The sequence below is a fragment of the Diadema antillarum genome, unplaced genomic scaffold, assembly GCF_040938485.1.
Source record: "Diadema antillarum isolate AM-2024a unplaced genomic scaffold, OU_Dant_1.0 seq00000043_RagTag, whole genome shotgun sequence".
NCBI classification, from domain to species: domain Eukaryota; kingdom Metazoa; phylum Echinodermata; class Echinoidea; order Diadematoida; family Diadematidae; genus Diadema; species Diadema antillarum.
Window position 1 is genome coordinate 257,998 of NW_027271155.1, and position 15,514 is coordinate 273,511.

Consider the following 15,514-nt stretch of genomic DNA (forward strand, 5'->3'; position numbering starts at 1 on the left):
CGACGGACGCCGGACGAAGGGCGATCGCAATAGCTCACTTGAGCCTTTGGCTCAGGTGAGCTAAAAACCTATTAAATTATTCAGTCATACCAATATCATACAAAGCGTATTCCTTACAGTCCTGTAATTACACATTACATTTACACAAGATTAAAACTGGATACACATGTGGTGATATTGCAGAATTCATATGAAGCACACTATTTTGTCCCAGTTTTTAAACCACATCATATGAGACCAATTCTAATCATAAATCGTATGATTTTAGATTGGCAATCATCAAGTCTTCATGAAATCTAACGATTGTAAGATACATGTATATCCAAAGGAGAGACAAAAGGTTCATACCTTGAGATGTATCAGCAAAGAGTTCCACACCAACATCATCATCTTCATGCTTCTTCCACACAACAGCAAAGAAGGCAGCAACAAGGATGACCTTTCCTGGTTGCAGGACAAAGATGCTTTGGATGAGGGCCACTGTAATGCTGACAAGCCAATCAATGGAGGCCTGCCTGCCATAGCTAAGGCCGTACAGCACAATAAGATATGCACAGATGGCATTGACAACCACTACAAAGAACCATCCAATGTAGGTGAACCACCATGGCAAGCAACCTTTTCCCTGACAACAACTTTCCTGCCTGTCCTTTTGGTGGCTTGCATCTTTATTTGCATTGCCTTTGATGAAGTGATGCCATCCCTGCAACTTGAGGGTCTCCTCCAGTTTGTGGGTGGCCTACATGGATGTAAAGCATTTGTCAATCAGTTGCAAGGATGTTGTTACCTGGCAAATCCTTGTTTGTTGAAATGTAGATCAGCAGTTGTGATTTCACAAATTTTATTTGTACAGAGAGAAGACAAATTGAAGAAAACTCATACTTCATTCTGAACGTTATCTGTTAATTGATGGTGAGGTATGGCGAGTAAGACCCAATCGCTATCAATAGACCTTATCATTACCACAATAAGGTAGGAGAAGTTTTAACATTCTAAGTGCATATAACTTCTACAGCAAATGCCTGCCCTGTGATGCTTAGATACAAAGTAGGGAAAATGCAAAACAAGGTTAGGAAGTATTGTTAATCTGTAGGTTCATAGTTGTCAAATTTAAAGGGTTTAATGAAAAGATATCTTCTATTGAAGTATGACATATGTCCTGACAGAAGTCTGCACTTGTCATACACGTTTTGATGTCATGAATCAGCAGTATTAAAAAGAGAGACTGCAGGTATTATTACACTGCTTGAAGAAGTTATTACCTTAAAGCAATTTGTTTTGTTTTAATCGATATTGGATAATTATTCAAACTTCAGGATACATGTATTTTAAGATGGTGACAGAAATTAAGTCAAAATCCAGTGCATATTAGTCTTACAAGTACCTTCCTATTCCAGTCAAGTATTAAGTCAACTGCAGTGCAGAGTTGACTAGGATGTCCTTTTGTTCTCATGCAATCACTGTATTCCTGCTGTATTACACTGCCACTGAATATTCCCAACTGCATATGTATGTATAAAATGACATTTTAGCAAACTTTAAATGACCTTTTTTTTTTCTTGATGACAGCTCATTTACAGCCTATGTACAATATCTGTTTTAAGTATCAAGATATCTAAATGTACCATCAAGTTTTTCTTTAACATTTAAATATCAAATTTGGCTATAGTGTAGACAGACATAAGGAAATGACCAACAATGAACAAAATCAATGCCTCTGGCACCTGCCTGACATGGGGTCAAAACCCTAGCATTCATCTTTGAGATGAAGAAGATTGAAGATTCCCACAAAAACATTTCAGGCAAACCTTTTTTTGTTCTTCCTCACTGGAGAAGAAGCCTTGTGGAGCACTGCAGAGCTCTTCATACAACTGGCTGATCTGATGGTGGAGGTAATCTTCATGATGCATGTAGAAAGGATGTCTGTTTTTACCCAGTTCCACTGCAGGCTGTTCATGCTCTTTATTCTTTAGGTGCTCACAAACAGATGAAGAGTCGACCTTGGATGATGTACTCCCATCAGGACGCTTGTATCTGTTAGACAACTTAGTGACAGAGTCACCTTGAGAAAACTTCTCACCTAAAACACTGCCATCCCTTTTCTGCTTGCTGCATGAGCTAATACAACAATACTTTTGGTGGACACTTCCAGACACACTCAACGAAATGTCACTTGAGGAGACTACTTCAGATTTCCCATTTAAACTCTTTACTGACTTGTGCTGCTGAGATCCTGAACATTTGTCGCTAGTACTGTGGGCATCACTGGAAGCTAAGTCTGTTTCTTCACTATTTCTGCTTTTGCGCTTCTTTGTACAATTAGCTGGTCTACCTCCTTCAACATTTTGCGGCACAATCTCCAGAGGTTCATCTGCTTTGTCCGAATGTCGAGGCCTTGCATTGCGAAAAATCTCTAAGATTAAAAGATTGCCTGGTAGGACCAGAAGTCCACTCTCAATACCCACCAGGATGTCAAACCAGCTAAATCGAATTGTTCCAAACCCAATCTCCTGAGACATGTCAGGTGCGGATGAGTCATCCACCTGTGCATCATCTGGAGAGATATTGAAGAACATAATGCTGGCCAACATGGACATCATAAGAAGGGTAAAGCAGCATGTCACACGTTGCAGACGGGTAAAGTTGCTGTTGGGTGGCCGTGTAAAAATTGACACCCAGAGGTGATGGTCCTTCATATCTCGCAAAAGGCGGGTAATAAAGAGGTGGTCAAACTGATGGAGATCTTCAGGCTTGGCAACGGGGAAGGTTTTATCCAGGACACCTTCACCAAGGTCTACTGCCAGCCATGTATGGCAAAGGAAGTACCAGAGTTGACGTGTCTGGAGGTCGTGTACAAGGATGCGGTTGATATGCCTATTTCAGAAAAGTTAAGACACAGGTTACTATGTCAGTGCTTTCACAAGGGGAAATTCTCTTGGAGAATATCAATGTGTTTGACTGCTGAGTACTAATATCTTGCCCTGAAATTATACAAATTTTCTTGGGATTTTTCCCAGTTTTACAAATTTATATATTCCTTTACCAGATGACTATAATTTAATGCACCTCTCTGTAACATGCATGAAATTCTTATCATAGCAAGACATCTTTAATAACAAAGTCACATCTTTGTGTGTGTGTGGGGGGGGGGGGGAGGGGGATGCAACAATTACACTGTATATGGAATGTCTCACCTTATTTAAAATACAGCAAGGTACAAGATGCAGTGATTATGAACATGGAAGTTTTTGATTTGTGGAAATTTTCATAAATTTCACACTCCAGTGAATTAGCATGAAAATAGAAACATAAGACTATCTTACGGAGATACCAGTATTGATATATCTGCAGAAAAAAATGTCATCCTGGGAAATTATAGACAAGCGATTTTCACTGATAAATTAGCCCACAGATTAACTGCATGAAAGTTTCCTCTGTAACAGTGAGGTTAATAACTGTATGAATGTATTTTAGCACATTTTTAGTTCACTTGGCAGTTGCTTTGGTAAACTATTAAAACATGATGAAATATTGTTGTGAAAAGGAGCTCTTCACCAGATATGAACATGTACGGTTCAGCGGGTTAAATAACAATGTTGGGAGATGTCAGTTATAGGAACATGGCCATTTATGACACTGAAACAATAAAAAATGAAAAAAAAAGTAACATCTTTGCAGCAAATTTATGTTGAAATATTGATGATTTATGTCCGTCATACAAGCATGAAATCAAATTGCAACTTCTTTAAGAGTGTCCAAATGCAATATACTTTAATAGATCGTTTTGCTTTGATCTTGACCTGGAGAGAATTTTTTAAACTATTACCATTAGTGGACCTTTCCAGTCACTCCTGGACTCCCATATGAGGGCCGCCTGAACTGCAATGTTACAATGTGGTATAAAATATCTGAACTTGAAAAGTGTTCATTTTCTTCTTTTTTTTTCTAAGGGTATTTCACCAACCTACAGTACATATAGCTTGTTATTCCTTTTCCCTGAGAATCTTTCTTACTAGGTTGCGGTTAAAATCTTGGATATTATACAAGATCGCAATACTATCTATTGAAGAGCTGGGCTTTGTATCCCTTTCTTGTAAAAATGATTCCTACCAAGCATATTAAAGGGGATGGCTAGTAACTGATCAGTGGGAATCAGTGGGAATGCTGGGGGATGATTGTTCCAATTCTTGTGGGATTCATTTAAAAGGACACTATATATCTATTGTTGTGTGAAAATTATTTGCTTCAGAACGGTCTCATATTCAAGTACCTGGGTAATGTGCAGTTTAATGCCCCATCACTGTACAGGCATGCTGACCTGGAAAACATTAAACTGCATATTACTTGAATATGAGACCATTCTAAAGCAAATAATTTTCACTCAACAATAGATATACAATGTACTCTTAAATGAATCCCACAAGGACTGGAACAATCATCCCCCAGCATTCCTACTGATTCCCACTGATCAGTTACTAGCCATCCCCTTCAACTCTTTATGCACCACATTCGCAGGCCTGAATCAGTCGACGGTGTGCTGAGTTCGCATATTTTGCTCAAGCCCACCCATACCCATCGATAAATCACCAAATGCCACTTGACAATCAAAGCATCACTTGCAATTCTGTCCTCTCACATAAAGCTTTCATTATGTGGTGATGGAATATTAAGGGATGTTCCCTGTTGGATTTTTGTGTAAAATCCTTAGTTTCTGTCATTGTTTTGTGTGCAAAAGTCATGCTTGTACATTACTAAAGCTACTGGTCATTTGAAAGAAAATTAATCACGAATTTGTAATTAAATCTTTGTCACAGCAAAGCTCGGGATTTTCTCTATGACCTTGCTATTTCCATGTCAAGCATAACAAAAAATAAGAAGTTAACTCCATTTGAAAAAAGGAACAAAATGTTTTCCCAAAGCATACCTGCAGATAAAAGGAATAACGTGGCACACAGGAGGTTTACACTGTGGCGCACGAAGAGTTAAATTTTGATCATAATTATGTATATTCAGCTGAACAAGTTCATAATAACCATTAGGCTCCACCCCAATCTAGGAACCACTGCCACAATCATGAATAACGTATATTCTTTGCCCCTACGGATTATCTACATGCAATTGGCACGGTTGTTATATTGCTTTGTTGTATTACAGTGCATATCATGTTTTTACATGTCTCCAGTCCATAGAGGTGTCTGTTACTTCTCATGTTTGTCAGTTTGCCTCTGAAGAAGTGTCTGTTAGGATTGAAAGCTCAGGCCTCTTTTGACTAAACCTTTCTTACCTTTAAAAAACAGAATTTATGCAAAGTTTGGGTATGAAATCAGACTGAAGAATTAAGTATACCATTCAGGACTCTTGCCAGAGTTGTTATGCCACACTCTAAGAGCAGTGAGATCTCCAAGGGAGCCATGAGTTGTCAGCAGAAAGGAGTCAGTGCCACCTCGATTCAGGATCTTGCGGCTCCCCTCTGCTGACAGCACATGAGGATCGCTAGAACCAGAGGTGCCATAGAGCGTAATGGTAGCCACAGCAGAGGTTCCTGCTCCCCGCCGCATTCCAGTGAATATGGTCACATGGTACTTGTATTGAGCAGCAGGGTTGTTATCCCCAAGGAAAATTACATGAGCCTATGCAGCCAGAGAAATAGACAAGAATCTTCATTACAACATATCAAGGAAGAAAGAGTGACCCTGCATCACAAGACTGTGATTACCAGATAAGGGATTTCTGTCGAGGTAAAATTATGACAGAGATTAGCGGCTTTAGAATTACGTAAAACGTAAATGTTCTGTAAAAGTGGAAATTTTCATAGTGTTGAAATTTTCACACATTTTGTGCAACCAGAAACTAGGGAAAAATTAAAACATGTCAATATTTTTGCTTGCCTAATGTTCCAGTATTTGATGTCTTGATTCCGCAGAACTAAAAGTATGTGAAACTCTTCTTACCCTGCTGAGCACCAAAAACTAGTTGCACAAAAATATCAACTTTTACAGTATATAGTTCAGCCCTTCTTAACCATATTGATCAAGTCAACTGATTTTGACCCTAACTTTCTCCATGCACTCAAAGGAAATGTTTTCAATTCATTCCAATCCATTACACAAAATATCAATATTGGAATTTCTCAATGGCAAGAAAATAGCATTTTGATTAAACTTAGATCACCTTTTACTATAACCTCTGAATTTTCATATCTGTCATTCAAGGCAAATAACTGTACATTTTTTATCCTTCTTACCAGATAGTATTACATCTAAAAAGTAACAGCGTAAATTAAGGCTTGAGAATGACATCTATTGTTTTTGATACACAAGTTCTGTAAACTTTTACCTTGACCTTTGACCATTATCATTTCATGGAAATGATTGCTTATACGTTTACATCCTTCATGCCAAATTATTATTACCAATAAGTGCTCCTAGACGACTTAACAGCTGCATTCGTAGGGCATACATAATAATGTGGTTTGTAGACTGGAAATACTGATATTGTTGAGATAAAAGACCCTTACAACAGCATGTTGCCATTTGGTTGGACAAGAAACTATAAGATTTAATACCACATGTAAGTGACTTAATTGTATGATTACATACCTGCCAACCCTGAGACTGAATAAATCTGAACAAACAAAGAAAAATTATTCAAAAATCTGAACTTTCATAAATTTCATATACTTTACTATTAACAGATATTTCTAAAAATCAGAACACACTGAAATTAATGCATTTTCTTTCCGTGAAAAATATGAATATTCAGATTGAATCTGAACAGTTGGCAGGTATGTGATTACAATTGTGTCTCTGTTCATTACTAATCTTGAGTAATTTACAACAGTTTCAATACTATCCATTTAACTTTGTTAAAATGGGCTACATAACATGCAACATACCTCTTCCACTTCTTTTCTATCACAGCGTCTTGCCCACACTCCAGAAAAGATGTACAAACCAAAGAGGGTTGCCACAGTTATGACTGTTACTGGATTCTCCAATATTTTGGTGAAGAGGACAGCATCCTTGATAAAATTGATTCTATTTGGCAGAACAACCAAGCCAGCTGCAAAATGTGACAAGTGGTTGCATTGGCAGTGTGTCAGGCTGCGAGATGTCATGGGTCCCACCTAGAACAAAATGACAGATTGTTGAATGTCTGCATTATCACACAATGCTAAGAAGTTTTTTGTTTGTTTGTTTTTCCAGGCCACCTATTCCAGACACACTGATGATAACCTCATGTATTCAGTACATAAAAGTGTGTTTCCTTTTCATTGTTGTGTTCACATATGACACCAAGAGTGGAGATGATGACTTTATTTGTGTGAGCAAGAAATTTTGAAGCTTTAAGATGCAGAACTTTTTGATCAATTTAGAATTTAGGCATCTTCTGATATTTTTGCTCTTTCTTGATCATTTATGTGAAGACTTGACATTGCACAGAATTTACAGCAGTGTTTCTGTCTGCATAGGAGAAATCACTGATGGGGAGTTACAGTTTGTACATCATAAAACTATCTTGGAGTAAGTCAGTACTTTTTCATAAGAATGTAGAGACAGCAGACTCAGTGGGTGTGATGTTCAATTCAACATGACAGTACATGAATCATGTTTGAATACTCTATCAAATATATATTGTATTTATATATTTCAGACTTTCCTGAATGGAGGATCGAGTTTATTCAAAGCAATTCCTAAAAATAAATAGACAAAATTAACAGAACTTTATTTCTAAAAAGTCTTTCAACAGAACATCAGCAACAGAAAATAATAAAGTCATGAGTGATATCATATCTTTACAAATCAAGACACAAACAAACTTCAGGCTCACCTGTGCATCACACTTTGCCCACATGGTACATACATTGTACTTCACCTGAGACAAGCTATTTAAAAAATCTTGAGATTCAGACCTTATTGCAGGCCCTTTGTGCAACACCTCGACCTACCCTGGGGAGCACTACCATTACAATTTGTACAAACTATAATAATGATGATTCTTGCTACATAACACACAGAACACACAACTTAAATACAGCTTAGATATGCTACAGGTCAATACCGTGATGGCGGTGGTACTGGGAGGACATATCACATCCTCTCTACCACCCTCTCAATTGCAGGTTTTTTAGCTGTAAACGGGTCTCCAAACGTCTGTTGATAATTTCAAAATACGCTGGCATCCAGCATACAATATCCAAATAGTTGGCGGTGGTAAGCCTCTCCAAAGCAAGATCTGGAAGAACTTTCTTGGCTCGGAACTCAACCCACATATAGTTTCAAGTCCAGCATTCCATATGATTTACCAACAGGTTGATTTATCCTATTCTCCAGAAGAAGTCTAGCAACAGACAGACTTACCTAAAAAAACATTTACGACTCATCACCTGACATACTTTGTTGACACCGTAAGTACGACCTAACAGTCTTCACATACTTTGACAAAATGACCGCTTGCACACACAAAAGTTACAGTAAAGGGAACTCCCTTTTGTGAATACATCATGACTATTTGGGGAAACAAAGATTTCTAGACTGTTCTCTAGTCTATTTTGAATGGACGTAAGTTCTGATTCATCAGGTAAAGCTCGATAAAGGTACAAAATTAAATCATTATTTCTGGGCTTACTGTTTTAAATTACAAGGACAGTTTTATGTCCAAACTTTGACAATCAGATAAGTTGATGAAACATTGAAGATCAGCTCTGAAATCATCATCTGAATTGAAAACAGTAAGTCCAGATGCAATGATTCAATTTTGTACCTTTAGACAGCATATTTTGTCACCAAATATTTGTAGTGTATTCTCCAATCGCCTTGCATAATCTAGGATATTCTGAATCATTGTAGCAACTTCTAAAAAATCTTTTGACAAAGAATCACAAACCAGCTCTCTACAAAATCTAAATAATACAAATCAGTGTATGACATGCAATCCTCACACTGCCAAATTTGGTCAACATCCAGCCCCCGTTTTTCCAAAATGAGATAAAAATGTCAAAAATCATGAAACTTTGTTTATTTGGGGATTTTGATTGAGCCCTGTCCTAGGGGCCCCTCTGAGTGCACTACCACCATTTCAGATCTACCAAGTCTCATGTCCCAGCAACCCATCTCTCACTCAACCACACAGCAATAATTTTCTCATGCCTATGAGGACAAGAGACCCAGGGGTCTCACGCTCACCTGAGTATTGCAAGTTCACCTCCCATGTCTCCTTGTAGATGAGAACATTGGAACTAGGGGCATGGTGCCATTTGCATATTCCATCACACTGGTAAAAATACCTGCCAAGTATATTGTATTTTATAGAAGGTTGGATAATGTAGTTTGGAAAAAAAAGACTTAAAGCTCTATCACTTCTGATTCTAAAGAAGAATATTATAATATATTCCTTAATTAAGGAGCCCCCCCCCCCTTCCAGGTGGGGCATGGTGCCCATTTGAAGTAATTGAGATTCTATCCCCCCCCCCCCCCCCACCCCCGATGCTACTTGCTAAGTTTGGTGAAAATTTATCATGGGTTTTTCAAGAAGAAGATGAAAATGTACAATTTAGGCCCCATTAGGACCCCTCCCGAGGGTCCCATGGGGGCACCCTGATTCCACCATGAACAAACTTGAAACTGCAGTCATCAGTGTTCTAACTCATGATATTAACTTAGCTCTATCACTTCTGGTTCTAGAGAAGACGATTTTTAAAGAATCTTAAATTGGGGGGGAGGGGGTCGGCCCCCCTGGGGGGCCCCAAGTGGGGCATGGTGCCCATTTGAACAAATTGAGATCCTATCCCCCTAGTGATGCTACTTGCCAAGTTTGGTGAAAATATGTAATGGGGTTCTCAAGAAGAAGATGAAAATGTACAATTAAGACCCCATTAGGACCCCTCCCCCCCCCCCCCCCCCCCCCCCCCCCCCGATCGCAATATTGACATGTATATTATGAGCATAAACCACTGCAAACAGAAAGCAAGATAGATGCAATCATATTAGTAAGTGGAGACATATGGGCATAGGAGACATGGGGAGGTACATTGGAAAGGATGAGAATGCGCTAGAAAAATGCCAGAGCGATGAATGCACAGGAGCCCAGTCAATCTAGCGATTTTTAGGGGGTAACCCACCACTAATTGCAACAGTAGAAATTCCACTGCAGAACAAGTTGTTGGGGTCTCCACAACCTCATACTAAAGGTCCCCAAAAATCCCAAAAAATCCAGTGGGGCAAAATGGTTAAATATTTGTTCCAACTGTGACAGAAAATTCATAATCCATCCAAACTGAGCTATAAACCATCTGGTTTTAGCAATTTAAACATCAAAACTTATATTTTGTAGGTCAGTATACACAATGGATGTATTTTCAAATTGTTGGAAACAATGCAAACTGCATAAAATGCAAATTTGGGTGGACTATAAGAAGAAATTATATGTTTCACTTAATTGTTTTCCATCTTTATTTCTATTTTCAGTGATCACAGTGTTCAGATTTGTGTTTCTAAAGGTCAGACAGTAAATTTGTATTGTTGCATATATCAAAGTTGATGCTTTTCCCTTATAGATGTTATGGCTCTTATTTGAATAAAGATCTAAATAGCGCCTGCTTACGGTAAGAAAATCACGCTTTTGATTATTCGTTATGGCAAAGTGCGGAACTAGAATAAGCGGAATTCAGATTAAACATTAGCTGTTTTTACAGCCACATTAAACACAAGATATACAATACACTTCCAGATAAAATGATGCAACGCATAATGTGAATCTGATTTGCATCACACATACTTTCGCTTTAATCTATTTTCTCATAAATACGAATTTGATTGAGCAGTGACATATGTTAATTTTTCTCGAGAAGAATTAATGTGTGCCATTGCTCAGTTAATAGCTTGAAAGATACCAGAGAGATATAAGATGATCCCAATTAATGGTAGCTCATTTCTCTATAATTACCTCCGCCAAGGGAGGAGATTTTGGTTTTGTTACCGATGGTTTCTTTGTTAGTTTGTTAGTTTGTTAGTTTGTTAGTTTGTTAGTTTGTTGGTTTGTTGGTTTGTCCATGTGCAAAATAACGCAAAAAGTAGTTAATGGATTTTGATGAAACTTACAGGAAAGGTTGAGAATGACACAAGTAACAAATGATTAAATTTTGGTAGTGATCCAAGAATTTGGGGGGATTTTATGACGGACTTTTGATATTTTGACAGGCAGGGTCAATGAACTTGGGAGTTCAAGTTGCGCATTTTTTAGGTTTTCAAACGCGCACTAAAGTGTGTGCTCAAGTTTCTGCTAGTTCGAGGCGCGCGCCACACAGCTGAAGGTTTATGACATAACAAACGCTTCTATATTGGGAAATTGGGCAATTTTTCAGCATATATACCTATGGGTGGAAATTATTATTGATTATGCATAGTATTATCTATAGTTTGTTGACTTATCAATTTCTACGCGAGTGGGAACAATTCAAAAACAAGACAATGGACCATTCACCTTTCAATACGGCTGCGTTGTTGTTTTTTGTGTGCATGACCATGTGTATATATTTGTGTGAGTGTGATGGATGGCTATTGTTTAGCTGTGCACTTTGGCTTTCTTACTCCCATTCCCAAAATGAAGAGGAAGACATCTTTGTGAGTGCATTTAAAGCGTTTCCTCAGACCGACACCAGAGTATCACTTTCTTCAAGACATTATTCTTATAACAGTTACCATTGTTGTTGTACATGATTCTTATCAGATTCTAATCTGAGTAGACGATACTCTTAAACTGGTAGACAAATGTGTGAAAATCCAAAATTGATTGAGGAGTGCATCATTAGACCAGGTTCCCGTTTTAAAGAGAATCTCTCCCCTTAAATTTAAATTTGAGAGGTGTGAGAGCATGTCCTAAGAACTCTAGAGAAAATTCTATCCCATCACAAAAAATGTCCCAAACTGTGAAATATTAATTTTAATAAATCAGCACGCACTAGTGCGCGCTGCAATAGTAGCCAGATCTGAAAATACTAGCCGCGCGTGGACCATCGGTGTGTGCACGTTTCCTTCGTTCGCCTCTGTCTGCACACAGCTATATCGATTACTGTATATCGGTACTGCCTCATTGAGCCATATGCATCCACATGAGTAGAGGCTGCCGCAGCTGCCTACATGGTCAGTGGCCCGGCACGGCACGGTAGCACCAACCTAGCTGCGTACGTGGACATTTGCATGCGTTTGCGTGTTTTGAGAGTAGCGTAGTACACTGATCGTACGGAAAATTATCGAACTACGCAATCGAATGCAGTCGATAAGGCCAGAAGACTACTCTTAGATCAAGGCGCATATAATTTTTGGCAATTTAGAGATTGCTCTATGTCTCTTTATATATTGCTATATCTCTGTATGTGAGTAACGTTGCACTCTTATATTTCATAGGGATATTACCAGTACAATAACCTACAATGTCACAAAACTAAATGTCTGTGTAGAGACACACTTTAAGTTATTATCAAGCTGTGGCTATGATTTCATATCCAGAAGAAGAGTTGAGATGTAATATTAAAACAAAACTATTTTCAAAACTTTATAATTTTTCCTCTTCACACCTTATTGTTTCATCCTATCGTGTAACAGACTCACCGTAAGCTTGTTTTCCTAAAGCCCTAGATATTTTGTAATCCTCAAGAAACATTAGATTCTATAACTACCTCTGCTAGAATTGTGCATAACCGTTGAGTACTATTCATGAATCTCCTTCAATTAGACAATTTTGGCTATGACAAAAAGTAGCAGAAGTGACCTACTGAATATATGCAGATGACATTTAATTTAAGTCTAGATGAGTTTTTCAATAGGAGCAACCTTAACTATTATACTGGGCTTTCATAATTGCACTGACTGAAAATATTTCAAAATATAGGCCTACATACATATGTCTGGGAGAAGATTCTCAAAAACTTTTGCAATCAGAGATTCGTACACTTATTCTAACATCTGTCTATCTACATATTTTTTAGGATCATCATAGCTTAGAAAATCAAAGTTTATCCTCTGAATATTGTTGTTGTTGTTTTTTCAGTACAGGTACTGTAAAAGTGAACATTTTTGCGTTTTGCCGTGTCAGAAGACTTTCGCGTGTTTTTAATTCCGCGGAATCAAGACATCAAGTACTGGGACATATGGCACGCAAAAATATTCGCGTGCTTTTATTTTCGCGCTAGCTTCTCGTTACACGAAAATGCTGGAAAATTTCCACTTTTACAATAGTCGATTGTGTTTCTTACTGAAGAGCTCAGATTGAAGCAATACAGTAGTCCTCGAGAAAGGGGATACTTTCTTACCACCTCTTCTTAAGATATTTCCCAAACATGTGAGTATTTGAAAGAATCTTCCTGTATAAGTTGTTTTTTTTTTTACTTTTGAAACAAGGACATCAAAATGTTACTATTATATGTGATTCAATTTTAGATGTGAGCCTATGGAATTTCTTGTCAAAAGGAGATACATCTAACTACCTGCTTTGGGCTCAAGCAATTTCTTTAACTGAAATATTTTACTTAACCTGCAAGTATAGAGAAGAAAAATAACCATTGTTTTTAAAAAAAAAACTTTCACTCTAAAACTGAAATCATGGACATAAACACTTACTGAGACATTATTTGTATTTTTCCATCATCACGATTTTAGAGATCTGACATTTCAATGTGTTTTCTTTTCTTCATTGCTCGCAGGTAATTATGTCAGATGAGTGCGTTTTCTGCAAGAAGAATTTACATGGCCAGGATACAGTAGTCCTGAGAGATAAGTGGAGCCAAAGTATCAATAGGGCCCGTCAGCAAAAGGGCAGTGATGTAAGAACCTGTACAGGTCAATGGGTACATAAAGAATGCAGACAGGTTTTCACTCATCCACATACAATTGCAAATGAACAGGAAAATGAAAGGGAACAAGATCTGACATCAACAATCGTCCTTCGTTCCGAATCTCGAGTGTTAAGGTTTGACAAGCAGTGTTTGTTTTGTGGTCATTATCGTCAACCATGCAAGAGGAAGTGGCGTGTTGGCAATGAAGTTTACTCTGTAATAATTCCATCGTTCCATAACGCCATAGTTCACTTTTAGGTGAACAAAGGAAGGATGAGTGGTCTATTTTAATTGCAGCTAATGCAAAATACCATTAAAGTTGTAGTGTCAATTTCAGAACTGGAAAACAAGTTCCAAAGTAACATTATTCTCCTCAAGGTAGTGTTGCGGAAAAAAAAATGAAAGCTGTGCAGACCTAAGAGAGATGAAAGATACGAGGCATTTCTGCATATTACCGAGTACCTGGAAGATAATGATGATGAGCAAATCACAATTACAGACTTGATTGAGAAAATGGAGACAAGTCTTTCAGATTCACAATCTACTGGGTATGGCTTCACACATATGGAAAATAAACTGATTGAACATTTTGGTGACAGTATCATGATTACTGACATGAATGGGTGGCCAAATGTTGTGACATTCAGACGAAAAGCAGCAAGAATTCTTGATGACTTTTATCAGGAACAGAAAAAATAAGACCCTGATCGGGAGGAGATGCAAATGATTGGCACAGTTGCAAAACTTCTCAAGAGCAACATAAAGAAAGCTGATTAATGTAATGATGTCTATCTGTCCAAAGAACAGTTGTCATCAACAGAAGGAGCTATTCGATACTTTCCTGAGTCACTGTTGACATCATTGCAAGGTATGCTTGTTGGCAAGAATACTGACCTGAAAGTAGCCTCAACTGGACAAGCAATAATGCAAGCAACCAGGCCAAGAGATATTCTTGTACCATTACAATGTGAACTAGCAATTGAAATGCACCACCAGTTTGCTTCTCGTTTTATCGTAGACACCCGTCATAAACATGGTTTCTGCTGTTCGTATTCTGAGGTGCAAAGATTTGAGATGAGTGCGGCTCACATACAAGGTGATGACTATCCTGAGCATGGATCAGGAGACTTTGTACAGTATGTTGGGGACAATGTGGATCACAATGTAAGAACTCTCGGTGGATACGGAACATTCCACGGAATGGGAATCATTTCCACTTTCACACTGGGGAAGCTTATCAGTGAGCCTGTACCCCGCGTGTCAGTAACAACGGATGACATTATCAGACTTGGAAGAATCAACATCTCAAATTTCAGATCTCAGCACTCAGGATGTGCTCCACTGACATTCCAAGAGCTGCAGGCGATGGAGTACATGAACCAACATATCACATGGGTCTGTTGTGGGAGATATCACTAGCCATCAATGCTAAGAGGCCAGCATTTTGGGTTTCATGCAAACTGTTCATCAGGGTGACTATTCAGGCAAGTCATGTGTGCAATTCCTACTAATGATAAACAAGGACCCAACTGACACATGTTGTATCTTCGTTACACTCACAATGCATATGCAAACAGTTGAAGTCCTACAACGTCACCCCAGTGATCACATTTGACCTGTACCACTTTGGTGGAAAGCCTTGATGGTGACAGAGTCTGAGCCAAGTAGCAGTCACCAGAAGTC

At 38.2% G+C, this 15,514-nt stretch overlaps 1 protein-coding gene across 1 annotated transcript in view; it reads right to left on the reverse strand.

The window, feature by feature from the left end:
- Positions 1-15,514, reverse strand: part of LOC139725469 (polycystin-1-like protein 2) — a 110,395-nt gene that overhangs the window by 15,745 nt on the left and 79,136 nt on the right. Inside the window, exons 18-21 of the mRNA XM_071636546.1 lie at positions 6,896-7,126; positions 5,347-5,630; positions 1,809-2,874; positions 349-739 (exon numbers count right to left, since the gene is read on the reverse strand). Coding sequence (XP_071492647.1) covers positions 349-739; positions 1,809-2,874; positions 5,347-5,630; positions 6,896-7,126 — 1,972 coding nt within the window. The remainder of the gene's footprint in view (positions 1-348; positions 740-1,808; positions 2,875-5,346; positions 5,631-6,895; positions 7,127-15,514) is intronic.